Consider the following 18,843-nt stretch of genomic DNA (forward strand, 5'->3'; position numbering starts at 1 on the left):
GTAGCTCCCTTATCCACCCTGAGAAAAATTACCCAAAGTTTTTCTCTTAAGAATTTTTCCAAAGAGAAGATACTTTTCTTTTATTCTTTTACTCAAATCAAAGAGAAAGACCATTACCAGAACCCCAGAAATGCAATAAGATTGTATCATGGAAAACGAAGAACACATGTAGCTAACACAATTTAAAATGAATCCATTGTTTCAAGGCATTTAAGTTAGAATCAAGTCATTGCTTAACTCCAACCTAAAAGTCCAACTATATCAGGAAAATTCTTCCCCAAGCAAACAGGAACATTGCATTGTTTAAATTCTCCCCAGTAAATATTTTGTAAAATATTTAAATGATGCTTTCAAAACCTTAAGATTCTCAAAGTCTTTTTGGTATTTTTCCCTCAAAGTTGAAGCATTTCCTTCCAGGTCTTTATGTTCTAGTTCTTCTCTCATGACATTCATCTTGGCCTCCAGTTCTTGGATGCGCTCTCTTAGCCCAGTCATTGAATCTGACTCCTCTTCTGCCCCAAGCATGGCCCTGTCCAGTTGGTCTGTGGGCCAAATGTGATGGATAGATTGGGCTTCTGTGGAAGGTGATACTTCAGGGTTCTTCCTTTGGTAATGGTTAAGTGTTTCTTGTAAGCACTGCAAATTCTGAGTATAATGTTCCTGTAAGGTTCGAAGTTCTTCTTCATGAATTATCTGCAATTCTTTTATTTTCAGCTGAAATTTGTCCTCTAGGGTCTGCATTTGCTCTACATGAAACCTTTCCATGTCCTGCTTATCTTTCACAGAAGCATCGAGTTGACTCAGGACCCTGGTTCTCTCTGCCTGCAAAGTGTCTTTGGTGCTGTTTAATTGTTCCACCACATTTCGGATCTCCTCCTCATATCTATCCTGCAGAGCAAAGAAGCTTTCGTTGTGTTTGCTTTCCACTTCTTCTAAGCAACGCTGCTGGCAGTCCAGCTGAGCAACTTTTGTTTTCAGCTCCTCATTTTCCCTTTCAATGATGGAAATCACTTCCAAGTACTCACTCTTCTGCTTGTGAAGAAGTTCTTCATACTCCATCCGAAGGTTAGCAATGGCCTGTGTCGTCGGTTCATGGGATGAGGCGTTCCAGGACTCTTTGTAAAACTTGAGCTCCTTTTCATACTCCAGTCTCATTTTGCAGACTGAATAACAAACCTGAGCTTGGATAATTGCATCTTGAACTAGTAAGGAAGAATAATGGCCAAGGTGACTTAAGCAACTAAAATAGGAAAGGCTTTGTGAAGCCTTGAGAAGCTGCTGACAGTCAACCATGGACTCTGTGGCAGGAAGCGAGATCAGAGCAGAAGCTACCTCTTCTAAGACCCGGGCCCTATCCTTCAGCTGCTGGGCAATCTTTTCATTAAGAGTCACACTGCTCTGGCCAGGCAAGCCAGAGCACTCCTGTGATCCACCTGAGTCTGGACATGGTAGCATTTCTGCTGAGTTCCAGTCCCCAGTTCCTGGCAGATCCCCTGCAACACCACCAGGAAAACCAAAGGTTTCAGATATTTGTTGCATCACTCTTTCAAAATCAGGGGTCCTGTAGGCTTTCAGGATTTCACCCAGCACATATTTATGTTGTCGAAGGGCAATTCTGGTCCTGTTGAGATTATCTTCAATACTCTCCAACTTTTGATAAAATGACTCCCTCATGGATTGTGCAGTTAAACCAAGTTCTGCTCTGATCAATGCAGTATCTGCTACTGCTGTGACCAAGTCTCGTGGAAAACCAAAATGGTCAGCTTCAGATTTATTGGCTTCCCCTTCCCTACATGGTTCCAAGTGCTTGCTTAGTTCCTCCACCTGGTTCCAAAATTCACCTTCCAGTATCAATTTTTTAGACAAAGTATCTGCTAAGGTTGCAGCTGTGTTAACCACATGTGTGGGTTCCATCACTACCTTTTCTGTTTGGTAAATGTCTTCAAGGATATGGGAAATATCAGAGCTTGCATTTTGTAAGGACTCAGCTATCTGATTTATCAAGGAAGCTTCAAAAGCTATTCTCTGAGAGAGGAGCCTCAACTGCTCTTGCTCAGTCAGTTCAAGGTCCTGGGGCTGAACCTCTAAAGTCGATTTCCCTTCATTTAATGAACTGCCTTCTCCAAGCTGAGTTTGACTCACGCCATCTGAAGAGGACGGCAAGTGATGTAACACCTGGATGGCACTAGATAACATGGTCTCCAGGCTGGCCAAAGTAGCCATACACAAATCTTGTTCTTTTTCTTTTTCAGCCTTTGGCAAAGATCTTAGCTGTTCCCTACATTTTTCTAAACAGGTTAGGGCCTGGTTGTTTTTTATCTGGAAGTCCCCCAGCTCACCAACATGGTTTTCTACCATCTTCAGCTTTTCTTGTCTTTCAATTTCTAGCTGGGAAACCAAGGCACCAACCTGAGACAAACTAGCTTGTAACTGCTCATGAAGCTGTGATTCTGTACCAGCCCACTGGTGGTGAAGTGCAATTAATGTCTCTTGATTTTGGCCTTGTTGACTTTCTAGTTTCATCGTCACATCTTTGAGCTTCTCTTCAGTTATATAAAGTTTGGTTTCCAAGGAATGGATAATGGAAAGATAAGTTTCAGGGTCATTGACTCCAGAAGAGATACAACTAGTAATGGGTTCTGAGGACATGCTCTCTTCAGAGAGTGACCGATCCTGACTGGTATCTGATGATGTACTACTTGTCCAGTTCTTTTCAGATCCTTCTGGATGAATGTATTTTTGGCATTGGATGCTAGAAAAACGAATTCTCTGCCGTTTAGCACCAGGGGCTCCCCCATCAGGTTTCACAATGGTTTTTTGATGCCCATGTTGATCTTGAGGCTCCATTGACTTGAGGGGAGCTATGACCTCCTCCAGGCCTCGCTCAGAGGGCTCACCACTCATTTCCTTCTGACTAGCTTCTTCACTTGGCAGGACTGTGTGGTAAGAATTCAGGGGTACTCCTGGAGCTTGTATGTGTGGTCCCAGGTCTGCAGGGGTGTCCTCCTGAGCATCCAGTCTGGTGCATGGTTCTTCCATGTCCTTAGGGTTGGCATCAGCAGCCTTCCTTAACAGTTCCTCCTTTGCATGGAAAAGTTTCATTTCAGTTTCTTCCAGGCTGCCACCCAAAGCAGTCATTTTCACCAAAGCCTCATGGAGGTCCTGGTCTTTCTTTTCCAGAATTTTCTCATGCATTTCCTTAATGTGTTTCAATTCCTCTTCCTTTTCTTTCAGGACAGTGTGCATCCCCTGAAACTGATCTAGTACTTTCTGATAAGATTGCTCCAAAGTTTGATAATCCACCTCCCAAGACTTGAGTTTTTCTTGCAGTTTAGCAACTTTGCTGTCAGACTCTGCAACCTGTTGCATCAACTCTGAGAAGCGTTGCTTAATTTCATCCCGCTCTTCCTGAAGGCTCTGAATGTGCTCAGCAAGCTTCTGAATGCTTGCCTCCTTCATCTCCAGCTGCTCCTCCAGCTGATGTACAATCTCACTGCCTTCAAACTTTGCACTGAGTTTCTCTTTCTGAAGAATTTCCATCTGTTGCTCATGGTCTTGGAGCTGATCTTCATATTCACAAGCCTTGTCTTCAACCTCCTTCAGGTTCTGCAACAATGCCTGTTTTTCCTTCTCACAGCTTTCCAACAAAAGCTCATAATTCTTCTGCAGCTTCTCCTCCATGAGGGCCTGAGCCTGCTCCCTGGCCCCAAGCTGCTGGCTGAGGTCAGCAATTCTGTCCTGGAGTCTCTGCACCTCTTTCTGATGGTCTCGGTGCAAGGCCTGTTGCATCTCCAGGTCCCGGAGCTCCTGGGTCTTCTCCAGGAGCAGGGCTTCCGCACTCCGGAGTTGCTGCTCACTCACTCTCAGCTGGAAGCTCAGGGTACTTTCACTCTGCTGCCACTCTTCCATCTGTTCTGTGACTTTTTCCTTTTCCATCTTCAAGTCACTCTTGAGTTTGGCCAGAGCCTGTTCTTTGATAGACAGCTCTGCAGCAGCATTGCTCAATCTTGCCTGTAGCCGTTGGATTTCAGCCTCATGGTGCCGGATGATGTCCTTTGCTTCCCCATAACTACGTTTCAGGGATTGAATTTGATGATTGATCAACTCTTGGCGCTGGCATTGGGTTTCAAGCTCACTTTGGAGATCTTGATTGACTTTATGGAGCCTCTGCCAGGCACCGGATGGTGAGGTAGCCACCTCAGTCTTAAAAAAATTGATCAAATATTAAATTAGTAACACTCTTGGTGTTCATTTCTGAGTGTCACACCTCTGGTCAGGAAGGACCATAGAAAAGTTCCTTGGGTTGGCCCATCTTGGATGGCTTTTGTCCTTTGCATTTTTTTTTTATTTTTAAAAATTCAACAAATCATCTTAGCTTTTTAAGCAACTGCTTCCAGGTAAACAGAAAACATGGACAATAACATCAAACAGCTCTAATATATAACAGAGTCTAAGAGAAATCAATCAAACCAAACTGAAAAATGGAACACACCAATAAGTAAAACGAAGACAAAACAACAAGAGAAAGGTCGGAAGTGAGGACAAGAGGGAAAGAAGGGAGAAATCTGCAATTTTTTGTTTGTTTGTTTTGCAAAACAAAAAGTGCACAGTTCTGGATAGCAAATCCTGAAAGAAAAAAACAATGAAGTGACGTGCAAGTCAATGACATCACTTCCTGCCAAATACAAGAAGGGAAGATAGCTGCTTGGGATGACATTTCTGTAGGCTGCTCATTTCTTTTTGAAATGTTACCAAATCCTATAACACGGAGGATTTAATCTTAACCTATAAATAGACAAATGGAGGGGGATGGGAATAATAAAGGAAAAAAGTGACCAACAAAACAAACAAACCTTTATAGAATTCAAAACAAGAAAGTGAAACATGCAAAGAGGAAAATAATGAACAAATGAAAGGCATGCAAAAGTAGACAGAACTAATATTTTTTTCAAAAATTAAAAAATAAAACAAAGATGAAAAAAGCAGCCCAGCCTAAAAATTTGGCCTGCCTGTGGTACTCTGTTTTCTGGTAAGGAAAGCCCACAGATGTGACACTCAGTTATGTTTAGTTAAAAACCATGCTAAAAACCAAAATCATGCAATACTACCCTCCCAGCATGTTAGCAGAGAGCCCACCCAGAAAGGTTGATGAACAACCTCATACTTGAATGATAGTGTACTTGTTCATTTCCAACTCCTGTTAGTGTTTGAAAAGCTTCCAAGCACCATATAAATTATGAAAAGTAATAGCAATAAATCAAAGGAAAAGTTAGTACTTAAGGATCAAAACTGGGGGCTTCAGTGAAAAGTTTACACAATCATCCAGGTTAGCCATAAAGAGCATTTATCAATTAAGCATGTGCAAAATCTGTTGTTAGTGAGTAAATTAGGTCCTTAGCCCACACATTTCAAAGGCTCAATTTAAAACCCAAAACTGTTGGGAGGTTTTTAAATAGGCCATATAAGAACAATCTAATAAGATTTGAGGGGCAACTAGATGGTACAATGGAACAAACCCTGGGCTTGGAATCAGGAAGACTCATTTTTCTGAGTTCAAATCCAGCCACAGACACTTACAAACTATCTGACCCTAGGCAAATAATTTAATCCTGTTTGTCTTACTTCCTCATCTGTAAAATGAGCTGGAGAAGGAAATGGCAAACCACCCTAGTCTCTTTGCCAAGAAAACCCTAAACAGAGTCACAAAATGTTGGACATGATTGAAAAATGAATTTAAAATAAAAGGCTTCAGTATCATTTCTGTGGGACAGACAACTGACAACTATTACTATTTCTAGGTTTAAGGTTGTTCGGGGCATGAAATTAAAAATTTAAGAAGGTTGGAACAATGGATGAAACAGGTTTGAGCAATGTCCAAAGGATCATTAGATCATAAGAGTTCAAACTAGTTAGGGTAAAATGGAGAAAAAAGGGAAAGAAAGAAATATGATGAGAAGAGGAAAAGGAGGAAGAAAGGAAAGGAGAGAGGGAAGAGAAAAACTAGAATGGAAGAAGGAAAGAGTTTGAAAAGGACAAGAGAAGTAGAGCAAAGAGAAAAAAAAAGGAAAGAAGAAACAAGTGAAGAAAAGCAAGGTCAAAATATGTGTCCAGAAAGGGAAGTAGTAGTGCCACTAGATCCATATCCCCAGGCTGGTTCACTTTCTGGTTTGATCATCCCTGTTGTACCAATTCTAAGAAGATCTGGAACTTGGCTACAGAGAAGGTATATGAAGAAGAGTTTGTGTGTGTGTGTGTGTGTGTGTGTGTGTGTGTGTGTGTGTGTTATGTGTGTAAAAGTAAGTCTTTGGTTGGGGTTAGAACTAATTTTTACTATACAGAGACGATGGCTGTACTTGCTTTATAAGTCTAAAAAGAACAATCTACCTCAGGAAAAACATTGACCAAGCTACTGCTAGCGGTGATGGAGTCCACATAAAGAAGTAACAGCTGGCTATAGTGAAACACTGAGGCCAAAGAAACATCTAGATCCCAACACAACAATTATGATTATTTTGTTGTGGTGGGGGTGGGAGTGGGGAAGAGAAGAAGAGTCAGACAGTGTCATGGGAGTGGCTGAGAGAAACTGAGGAAAGTTTTCTAAAACCCCATTTCACATCACAAAAATCTTGTTTGTCCCTCTCAAAAGCTGGCCCCATCACACTGGCTGTTCTGATCCAGAGGAGTAGGGGCAGGCAGAAAGCCTTGGAAAAGAAAAGGCATTCAAACCAAACCTCTCCCGTCTGGAGGAGACACCTCAGGATCCCAAGCCATATTTCTTCTTGCTTAAGTTCTTTCTCAACTGCCAGCTGACTTTATTTTGCCAAAGACCAATCTTTGTGTTTTATAGGTAGTCACATTTTCTCGTCTGGAGAAAGTATTCTGAGAACACAGAACACTTCTTTATAGAACTTTCAAGTACTCACATCAATTTAGCATTTAACAGTTCCTAAAGCAACTTTCTGTCCTGGCCTAGAAAGGTGGGAGCTATAATGAATAAGTAGATGATATATTAAAGAATCAGAATAGTAGTATGAAATTTAATAGGAATAAATGGAAATTAGTTTATTTAAAAATTATTATATCTAAGTTTAAAGATTCAGTTTCACAAGTATAGGGAAGGCATGGTTGACTGACATTTCTTCTGAAAAAGATCTAGTTGGGGTTTGAGTTTAATATGACATAACTATATGCTACAGTAGGCAAGAAAGTTAATGCAGTCTTAGAGGTATAGTGTCCAGGCCAAAGGAAGTGACAGTCCCAATGTACTCTTTGTTGGACAGAATGCATCTATCTTAATGTCTATGCTACTATTAGTCCCTATTCACATGACCACATGGAAGTCATTTTGTTTCTCAATCTCAATTTCCTTATCTACAAAATAAGAGTGACTTCTTACCTACCTACCTTTAAAGGTTATTGTAAAGAAAAAAAAGATAATGGTTGTAAAAACCATTTAGAGAAGACAAAAGAAATATTTTGTCACATATTGCATTCCCACAGTTGATTTTAAGATCCTTGAAGGAGGGGCGGCTAGGTGGTGTAGTGGATAAAGCACCGGCCTTGGAGTCAGGAGTACCTGGGTTCAAATCTGGTCTCAGACACTTAATAATTACCTAGCTGTGTGGCCTTGAGCAAGCCACTTAACCCCATTTGCCTTGCAAAAACTTAAAAAAAAAAAAAAAAAGAGATCCTTGAAGGGAGGGAGTGTTTTTTTTCATTTTGTCCTTGTATCTTCAGCACTAAGGGCCTTGAACACAGTAGGCAATTAATGAATGTTTATTAAATTAAACAAGTATAGCAAATATTTATTGAATACCAAAATATATTCTTTTCTCGCCATCCTTTATCCACCAATTTAAATAAATTATTAAATTTCAGGAAAAGTCCATGAATATAGAAACAAAGCTTTAGGTCATACCATATTGATTAAAAATCCCCAGCCCATATGCAAGGAAGATCTGAAGAAGTAATGGTTTAAAGAGACCACCTTCGAGTTCAGGTTTTGCACGTTTCTAAAAGACCTGGACACAAATGATATGCATCTTTACACTGAAGCCCAATGAGCATAAGTACAATAGAAAATAGCTGATCCCCTTCTGATCTCCTACCTGCAACACGTAGCCCTCCCTGGCACTCTGCTCCCGACCCAAAGCCACCTTTAGCTGATCCTGTAGAAGTCGGTTCTGTTCTAAGAGATCGGAGGCTTCTTTCTGGCTCTGCTCCAGCTATTGAGGAGAAAGAAAATCCAAAACAAGGGAGGGGGAAAAAAAAAGACAAAAACAGGGACAATGAGCATAAGAAAAAGCCAACAAATATGTTTCTGGATTCAACTGTTGTAGAGATAAACTCAGTGTTTGTTAGAATTTACAAATTTTAGTAAATACACCTGACTTCCTTTGATCACAGCATTTAAGAAATAAATGAGCCAGATGGAACAGTACCAAGTACAACCAGATGCTGCATTATATATACCCCATGGCTAAAAGGAACATACTTCCCCTATCTTTTCCAGACTGGGCTCATCAGCTGATAGAGTTTAAGTGTGGAGACCAAATGCTTGATGCTAGGGAGATGATCTAATTTAGAGGCAGGTATCAAAAGCTTAGAAAAACAAGCAGGTATACCTGTGTTGAAAATAAAAAGCAGTGGGGCAGCTAGGTGGTGCAGTGGCTAGAGCATTGGCCCTGGAGTCAGGAGGACCTGAGTTCAAATCTAGCCTCAGACACTTAATAACTATCTAGCTGTGTGACCTTGGGCAAGTCACTTAACCTCACTGCCTTGCAAAAAAAAACTAAACTAAGAATAGAAAATAAAAGGCAGGGGGTAGCTAGGTGGTGCAGTGGATAGAGCACCAGCCCCGGAGTCAGGAAGACCTGAGTTCAAATCTTAACCTCAGACACTTAATTACCTAGCTGTGAGATCTTGGACAAGTCACTTAATCCCATTGTCTAAAATAAAAAAAAAGTAAAAAAAAAAAGAAAAGGCAAGCCACCCACCTCTGTGGGAGACTATGTTTGTAAAACAACCTTTTCTCCTTTTGTTTCATCAGAAGTGTGCTATTTTCAATAAAAGGAGTGTCCAGAGAGAGATGCCCCGTATGAGTGGAAAGAGGCATCTTCTCTGCAATTGAGTTTCCTAGAATAGGCTGGGGGGCCCTAAGAAATTGGGGAATTTGTTCAGGGCCACACAATCAGCTTGATGGTGGATGGAACTCGAACCCAGGCCTTCATGACTCTAGATCAAACTCTCTATCCTCTATGGCACACTGTCTCTTGATAAGACAGAAGAAATGTTATTCATTCATGAGGAAAAAAGTCAATGTAATCCATTAGTCAGTATATGATTAAGTCTCCTCAATGTTTACAGGTGGAGTGTTTTGCTGCTGCTGTGTTTAACACATTACATCCTGTAAAACATAATCTGCCTTTATATACAATTTTCTAGATACAGTGAAATATTCAGGTTTGCTGATGTGTGTCAAATTCACACACACAAAAAATTTCTTTTTCATCTCTTAAACATCAAATAAATAGAGATAATACAGGTTTAGACTCTGCTCGCTCATGGCTGACTTAAAACTAACTCCATCCCTTTGGGAAAATCAAAATGAAATCTTTTTAATAAGACATTTTACTAGACTAGTAAATGGCATCATTTTTTTCCCATCTTGGAGAAAGTCACTTTCTAATAGCTTCTACAAAATGGAATGAAAATGGCTTTCCACTTGGTTTTCTAAAACAAAGAAAAACAAAACAAATTAAACCCACACTGATAAACAATGAGGAAAATTATGGACTGTGTGTCACATGCCCCTGCAGCAGCCTTCTTTTTTCTAGGACAATAAATCCCAAGATGTTTCCTTACAACAAAAGGAAAAAGTTATCCCAGGGTCCAGCTCTCTAATAGGAGACCCTTTCCTCTCTCTCTCTCTCACCCCTACAAATATTACCTCCTTCTCCAACAAGGAGGTTAGCTCCTGTGTTGGGAGCCTGTCACTGCTATCTTCTGAAGACAAATGCAAAGGAGCAATGGGCACTTGTTTCTCCTCACGAAGAGGGGTAGTCTCCACTTGATGCCATCGTTGCTCAATCTCCACATGGACATTCTGTGGCTTCAGCTCTGTGGCCACTGGTAACCCCGGACTCCTGTCCACCTCCATCCTTAAGATAGTGTCATCTGCACTTGGCCCATCAACAGAATCAATCATCTCAAAGCGTTTACGCCGCTCTTCTCTCCGCCGTGCACGCTCCTTTTCCAGGTCCGTTAGATCCATTTCTGAACTCCCAGGTTCTCGTGTCTTAGAAGAATCTGTGGCATTGGCCCTTTCCTGAGCTAGGGCTTGCTGGATAGGGCGAAACTCAGCCCAGTCAAAGGTTTTAGACCGTCCCTCTCGCCTCCTTTCCCGAGCACGACTCCTTTTCTGTTCAGGATCTAACTCAGTTTGGTCCACATCCTGTTTCTCACTTGGCTTTGGACAGGTCTCAAAAGAAGAGTTGGTTTTGTTCTTCTCTTCTGGCAATGAGCTATTTGAAAAAAAAACACAAAGAATGTATACATCAGTCACAACTTTCAGATGGCCAATCATCCTCATCATTACTCATGCTCTAGATGTTAAAGTTAAGGACACTGTTCTATTTAAGTGGCAAACAAAAATCACTCAACCTAAGAACTTTCACTATTTCTTATTCCCACAACAGCTCCAGAGGTTAGGTTAGAAAATAAGAATTTTTAAAAGCTTCCTGTTTTCAGCAATTGTCAGTTTCTTCTTGATCACTCAAACCTGATCCTCCCTGTGGAAAAAGGGGTATAAATTGACCTATGTTATCCCTTACTATTTAGAAACATACAAAGTGTCCCTTCAAAGAAACAAGTATAGAAAAGATGAGGAATTTTAATTATGCAAAAGGCAAACCTTGCAGCTCAATTGGGATTGATCAAAGAATAGGTCACAGCAAATAAACAAGTGGAGTTCTTAACTTATAGTCTATCAACAGCTGACTTGAAACATCCCTTGTACTCTGTTAAGATTCAGTTTCATTAAATATGATGTTAACTATTTTTAGTGGCAGACAGAACACAAGAAAACAAGATTAAGTGCCAGAGTAGAGGATAGATACAAGGACGATTTACCTGTTCTTAAGGATCAAAAGCCACGCCGAAGCAAGGAGAAAAAGTTAAGTTATGGAGATGTTTAAGACACTAGCTATCTAACTTTAATGAAACAATCTAGTTACTGTTCTAGCCAAAGGGCCAGGGGCACAGAAAAGGGAAGACAACTAAAATATTCAGGCCCCAACCAATTCTCAAATTGTATGCATTTTTTAAAAAGTTTCTTTAAAGATTGATTTCTGTTGCAACAGACACTTAATTTCTTATTTTCTACAGGTGACACCAGAATGACCAGGGCATATTGCCAAGAGCGTACCTTGGAATCAATAAAAGCCAGAGAGTATCTTAATGCAATGACAGTTTTAGAAATGGGTACTTTGAGTTTTTGTTGTCTCTTCAGTCTGACTCTTAAAGAAACCTATTTTTGAACAATCAAGGCATATGGAAAACAAAAAAAATAAGGGTTACTCTTTTTAAGTACAGAGAGCCCATGGGTAGATACATTAACTTATAGAAATCCTCATGATTCTAGCCTACTTGTTATCAGTATTCTACCCTACTTGGCTATGGAATATTAATTGGGAAGGCCCAATAAAATTATATACATATATATATATATATATATATATATATATATATACCCACTAAGAGATCCTCTAGGATTAGATGACACTATTAAGTGCCAAAAAGACTAGAATGATACAATGATAAAAGATAGTAAGTGGGTCCCTTAAATTTCTTATAGAAATTCTGCAATAATTTTATCCACAGAGGACACCATATTATCTGGGCAGCTAAGTAACAAAGAAAAGGAAAAAATTAATATATTATACTTGTAGATTCAATGGCTAATAAAGGCCTTTACACAGAACTCATGCATACCAACCTTGTACTATTCAGAATTAGCCCAGCAGTAAAGATAACTCAGAAGAATACAATTAGTATAGAATAATATTACCCTGTAGGGGGAGACAAAAGATATGTTGTCCATCCTCTTTACAAGCCTCTCAAAAGGCAAAGTTGCCCCAAGTTAGCCATATCCTTTTAGCTATCTATACCTTAAATTTCTGTATCTCCCTATAATCTAGGTCTCCATGACCACAGTGAGTAGATGTGGTTAAAATCCTTTGCAAACAAGAATTCCAAGACAATTCTAGATTAGCCTTACCAGTGCCCCAGATACAACAAAAGCCACTGGTCCTCAGGCTCCACCCCTTCCAATCACACAGATGATTCCTAAAACACAACTTTGATGAAACCATTCCCTGCTCAAAATCATTTAAGGGCTCACTAAAATCTAACAAATTAAGGCTAAACTTCTTAGCATCATATTAGATTGTAAAACCCAAGTTGTGAGACTTTCAGCATACCTCAAACACTCAAATGTATACTGAATTCCTGTAGGATTTCAACTCCAAAAGACATCACAGTTGGATTTTTATGTTGGCAGTCTCGGTAAAGAAGCCAAACTAACTGCTTCCTCAGACCTAGCTTAATTAAATGCTCATTGATTAATTGTTTTAACACTGATGAGGATGCTAGGATCCTACAGGAGTTGAACAATAATGAGTTTTTCCAACATTAGCTTTCCAGAGATCCATGTCTACCTCAGAATCCAATTACTGGAATTGCATTGTGTTACCAAGCCCCTCCCCCCCCAAAAAGAGACCTGGTTATATAGACCCAATATATTAAATTCTTCTTTATCAGGTCAATGAAACAATATAAATGATGCAAAGCAATATTTCAGAAAATGATTAATCTTCATATTTTTCCCTCTCTGCTCCTTCCTGATTGAAAGGGCTTTTGGTTGGCTAAATGAGACACCTAGAAGGGTTATGAGAAGGGACTTTTCTTTTTAGGGGATAAGGTGACAAGTGAAAACACTATCAATAATGAAAACAATTATATGTCCACTTAAAAACTTTAGGCTCACACATTGAATATTCCAAATTTGAAAACTTAATAGTCTACTTCCAAATTTCCTTCTAGAAAAGAAGTTTAAGGATAAATTTTAAATGCTAATTTTTTAAAAATATCAGTTATGGCTCTTGTCATTGTCCTCATCTTTAGACCTATTTGCATCATAAAGATATACTTGTGAAAAATGGATCTGAAATCATAACTGGTATACTGGAGTGTGTGTACACACACATTCATATTCACACACACATACACATCCCTTCTAGATATATAGGTAGATGCATATATACACATATATATATATATATATATATGTATATATTTCAATTAATCATGTTTCTCTACTGTCTCCTCCTTCCCCCTTTCTCACCTCCCACCATTTGAAAAAGGAAAACTGCAGGGCTTTTGACCTGAAATGCAGGAGAGGGAAGACATGCAGTGAATCATGAGATATACAAACCACAAAATGTTAAAACAGGAGAGAACACAGTTTTCCAACCTGGGCTTCAGCATCGAGAGATTCAAATAGACGTTTTTCCTGGTTGCATGAAAATTAAGAGATTCAGGAATGAGGAGAAGAGAGAATTCTAAGAGAAAGAAACTCTAAGGTGTTCTACAGGAGGCCAGAAAACGTTCTGCCTTTGGTTCAACCACATTGCAATAGTCAAAGAGAATCATCTCCTTTCTTCCTGATGTGGGAGAAAGATGTAAACAGACATACAGCTAGCAATCCAGCTGATAGAATCAATACCACCTTCCAGCAAATGAATTGCTAAAAAAATCAGATTAAGAACCCCTTAGTTTTTTAAAACACAAGACTTAAATATTTAACTAGATGCAGAGAGACCATGTAGCTCAGTATGGGAAATGACCAATAAAAGAGTATGGATGAAAGAGAGGAGGGAAAACCAAGTTTTAGTTTGATAATTGAGTAGCCCCACCACCCTCCTCACCCCTGGGGGTAATGAAGAAAGGAGGAAAAGAGGAAGCTAAATGGGAAGAAAAAAAGAATTCCAAAAAGAGCCCTGGGGATATTTTTGACATACTTACCTAGTGACATCTGGGGCAGTGGTTGGGTGTACGTGTTTCATGATGGTCTGGATCCAGTTCCGTCGAATTCCAGAAGTCATGGCAGAAAGAGTGAATTCTCCTTCTTTTGTCTAGATAGGAATATAAGACATAGCTAATCATTGATGACACCATAAAGATGTATCAAAATGCTGCCCAAGATTCTGTCTTCCCTTTTCTAAATGAATCATTTGAAATGGATCTGAGCCATTAGTTATGGTCTTAAAAGGAGACTTTACCAATAAGGTTGATAGTCCCAGATTTCTAACTGGTGATCAGTCTAAGAATATATCAAGAGACTAAAAACAACATGGCCATGACCAATATATATTTTTAAATACAACCAATCTTTATAGGCTTCTGTTTGAATAAACAAGAGTGTGCATGTTGTTGGGATAGAATTAGGTTATCAACTGACTCCATGTGAACACAGGAAGCACCTGTTAAAAAAGTTTGTTAGCAAAATGCTAAGCACTGGTCGAACCATGTCACTCTCCACCTGCAGCCTAGCCCAAGTCCACCCCCTTACCCTCACCCCAACTCAAATTTTCAAGCTCCCTATTGCCTAAAAAATAAAATATAACCTTTAACATGAAATGTCTGTGAGCTGGTTATAAGCAGTCTTTCTATCATTATCGATATTACTGCCCTTCACATAGTTTGAGTAGCTCTGAAAGGAGCTTCTTTCCAATGTAGTCCTGTGCTCTTCTTCCTCAGTGAATTCAATCAATAAGGTTATTCATAAATACCCATTCCCAGCTGGGTTTGAATACCTAACGTATTCTGTCCTCTTCTTGATGAAATCCTCTTTTTTCTAAGCAGTGCTCAGGTTTCAAGTCTTTCATGAATGAAGCCTAAGATGCAAATGATCTCACCTCAAATTTTTCCTCATACATGGCTAGATCTTTCCTTTTCCCTTCATATGCTTTACTTTTGTCACATTTTTTTTTCGTTTACAAGCTGCATCCCTCCCTATTATAATGCAAATTCTTTAAGAGCAGACAAGTATATTTTTCCTCTTCCCCATTTCCAGGACCTAACATAGTGTACTCTCATTGACAGAGGAACCATTAAGGCTCTGGGGATACAAAAATAAGAATGAAAGTCTCTGCCCTCAAGGATTTGACATTCTATTGGAGGGAAACAACATATACATACATACATACATACATACACAACTAAACAAAAAGCATATTCAATATGAATACAAAGAAATTTCTAAACAGAGAATATTAGCAACTGAGAAAAACCAAGAAAAATCTATAGAAAACAGTTTTAATACAGGAAACTACCTAGAGACTCAATGAGAGAAGAAAAAGAGTCTAGGTTAGAGACTGAGGATAGACTATTTGTTGGATCTGGAGAGCAGGAGGAACCAGGCCAGCTTTGGGTAGGAACACAGTGAGCAAGTAAAGCAACAGAAGGTGCAAAAAGCCTACAAAGGCAGGCTGCAGCAAAATGGTAAAGCATTTAAATTTCAAAGAGGAGATTAGATTTTTACCCCAGAGGAAAGAGGAAACAAGGAAGTGATGTACTTTAGACATAGTAACTCTACACAAAGTAGACATTCAATGTTCATGGAATTGAAATGAATTTATCCTCTCCTGATTCCTCACCTTTATGGTCTTCTTCTAATCCAAATGAGATGTTTTAAAAACTGATAAATAATAAAGACTTTAACCTTCTAGTTCATCTGGAAAATTGGCTAATGGGAAAATGACAGAATGACTATTGTGAGATTTGTATAAAAATGGACAGAGGTTTTCAACATAAATACTAAATCCAGTCTAGTAAATACAACAAAGCCAAAGTTTCATCAAGTCATTATGTTGAGACTTCTACTTACACTCACTAAGAGAAAGGTCAAGGGCATCAATTATTTCTTCCCTCCTCTTAAAGGAAAATATGAATATGGTCTACAGTTGGTGTGGTCAAACTTACTTTGCTATTTTATCAACTCTCCTAATGGAATTAATTTTAAAATTTGTTTTTCCTGTTGTCAATTTTTCTACCTATTTAAGATCACAATGCAAACTCAGTAATTCCTCAATCTCCCTACAATATTGACACTGTTCAGCATCTCCCTGAACATCTCCTGCTTCCCTATCCCAATCTTTCTATTATTGCCTTTCTAAATGCCCTCCTCTCCATTTTTCTTCCCTTTTAAATAAGTGTTCCTTATGGTTCTGTCCTCAGTTCTCTTTTCAGCTTTCCATGTTCTCCCTAGGTGACCTGGGTATCTACCCTAACAGCTCCAAGAATCAGAATATCTATTCGAATTCCCAAATCCTTTCACTTGCTCTTCCCTTGAACAAGGTTCCTCAACCTCTAGATCCATATTTCCAGACCTGTCTTACCCACTAGACTTTTTTCTACCAGGATATTCTGAGAGCACCTCAAATTCATTTTGTTCACAAGTGAAGTCATAATCTTCCTTCTCAAAGGAAATGATCTCCACAACTCTCTATCAATGATACCACCAGTGTTCCTATGACCACAACCTGAAATATTACTTGTTTTTCTTATGGGGAATAAAACAGAGGAAAGAGGTATCTGCTAAGTTCTCTCAATTCTCTATCTGAAGTGTCTCTTTGATTCTTGCCCTCCTTTCTAGTCTCACTATTCTCACCAGAGTTCAAATTTATTTTATTTCTAATCTGAATTACTACAATAGTTTAACCTGTGTCTTTTTGCTATTTCAGTCCATACTACATATTTCTATCTCTTAATCTTCCTAAAATACAACTTTGATCATAACTTCCCTTCTTAAAAACTTTTAATAATACATCATACTGAGAATAAAATCCAACCTCAGTAAACCAAGCATTAAAGGACTGCAATCTGGTTTCAACTTTCTTTTTCAGCCTTTATCTTCTATTCCACTCCTTTTCATTCAGCTAAACTACACTAATTGTCGATACCCCAAATAAACTTTGTACTTTATGATCTGATTGTATTACTCATGTTATTACCTCTGTTTAAAATGCTCTACTTCTATGTCCACCACTAACAGAATTCCACATCTATGACCCCTCCCTGATCAACTAGCTAGAAGTGAGCTGTTATAGACTGGGGGTGCTAGCCTGGTCCAAATTCCATTTCCAACACTTCTAGGGCTCACTTTACAGATGGGGAAACTGAGGTCAACAACAATTCCAGAAGTCTCATGATAAAACATGTTAGCCACCTCTTAAAAGAAAAGTCACAGACTAAGAATACAGATTGAGACATAGTTTTTTTGTGGAAACATTGGGAAAGTTAGGTGGGCACACAAGGAGTGCTGGGAATGGAGCCAGGAAGACTTCTCTTACAGAATTCAAATCTGGCCTCAGACTCTTACTAGTTCCTAAGCAATTACTTAACCCTATTTGCCTCAGTTCCTCAAGAGAAAGTATACTGACTTCAAGCCTGGCACTCTATCCATTGCTCCACCAAGTTGTCTATACTAGTATTTTTTTTTAATGGTAATCATGTGATTTTTATTTTTATTTTTTAATTTTAGAAAGGCTTTATTTATTTTGAGTTTTACAATTTTTACTCTAATCTTGCTTCCCTCCCCCCACCCCCCACAGAAGAGTTTGTTAGTTTTTATATCATTCCCATAGTATGCACTGATCTAAGTTGAATGTGATGAGAGAGAAATCATATCCTTGAGGAAGAATATCCTAGTCTCAATACACTGGTGCATAGGTCAATTGCATTCAAACACTGCACCACAGATCCTCATGTTCTTCCAAAAGATCCTCAACAGGATTTTCATGCTTTTAAGAACAGGAATGGGAGCAGTTATTCTTTGTTCAGATTAGAAGTGGAAGGAATAACAGAAAGGTAGGGATAACTGGGTGATAATGAAGTGAAAGCAGATGCATTAAAGGCAGTGATAAATACCAATAGAACACTGATTGGGTGGACTCAAGATTTTTCTCCGTAACTCTCACTAAGGACAATGACAAACTAGGGCTGAGAATACTCTCCCCTTAAAGAAATATGAAGATTTCATAAGCAGATTAATTATCCTAAGACTAAGGATATACTGTTTTCTGAAACTAGTTACTGAGTAGATAGATGATGGCAGGACATCCTATTTTATCCTGTGTGGTGGGTACAGTGACTGAAGAGTTCCAATCTCCCTCTCAGACTTCCCTATACCTCAGTCTCCTCCTACATAAAAAAAAGAGCGGTTGAACTTGAGGAATTCTGAGGACCCTTTCCTCTGGATAGTTCCAAATCTATGATCCTGAGAACTTGTGAGCTGAGTCCTTTCCTGGCCCTTGTTCTACTTACATGGATCTGAAAGCCATAGTTTCTCTGGACTGGATATTCAGTGACATTGCAGCAGGTAGACAAGTCAATTTCCCCATCCAAATCAGCCGCCTGGAAAGAAAAGAAAGAATTAGAATGAGCATTTCCTACATCAGTGAGATTTATTTTGAAAAGGGTGGGCTTTAATTTTTTAAACTTAAGGAAAAAGTCCACATCAAGAGCTATTTCCCTCCAGTCTTGAATTTTGTGGTCACCGTGGGTTAAGGCCCTATCTAAAAGGGCAAAATTAAAATGATTTTCATGGATTTATTCAGATTGTTGTTCAGTCATTTTTCAGTTATGTCCAACTTCAATCCATTAGGATTTTTTTTTTTTTGCAAAGAGTAGTTGCCATATCCTTTATCAGTTCATTTTATAGATGTTGAAAATTTTGTAAAGAAGGTTAAGTGACTTTCCCAGGATTGCATAGCTAGTAAGTGT

At 39.0% G+C, this 18,843-nt stretch overlaps 1 protein-coding gene across 7 annotated transcripts in view; it reads right to left on the reverse strand.

The window, feature by feature from the left end:
• Positions 1–18,843, reverse strand: part of MPRIP (myosin phosphatase Rho interacting protein) — a 241,755-nt gene that overhangs the window by 36,634 nt on the left and 186,278 nt on the right. For 5 of the 7 annotated variants that reach the window (XM_074206994.1, XM_074206991.1, XM_074206995.1 and 2 more), the window contains exons 12-16: positions 18,385–18,474; positions 14,083–14,192; positions 9,950–10,523; positions 8,109–8,225; positions 358–4,203 (exon numbers count right to left, since the gene is read on the reverse strand). In XM_074206994.1, coding sequence (XP_074063095.1) covers positions 358–4,203; positions 8,109–8,225; positions 9,950–10,523; positions 14,083–14,192; positions 18,385–18,474 — 4,737 coding nt within the window. The remainder of the gene's footprint in view (positions 1–357; positions 4,204–8,108; positions 8,226–9,949; positions 10,524–14,082; positions 14,193–18,384; positions 18,475–18,843) is intronic. The other 2 variants (XM_074206996.1, XM_074206997.1) reach the window with 1 other exon arrangement.

This window comes from Macrotis lagotis, chromosome X (assembly GCF_037893015.1).
Source record: "Macrotis lagotis isolate mMagLag1 chromosome X, bilby.v1.9.chrom.fasta, whole genome shotgun sequence".
In the NCBI taxonomy this organism is placed as follows: domain Eukaryota; kingdom Metazoa; phylum Chordata; class Mammalia; order Peramelemorphia; family Peramelidae; genus Macrotis; species Macrotis lagotis.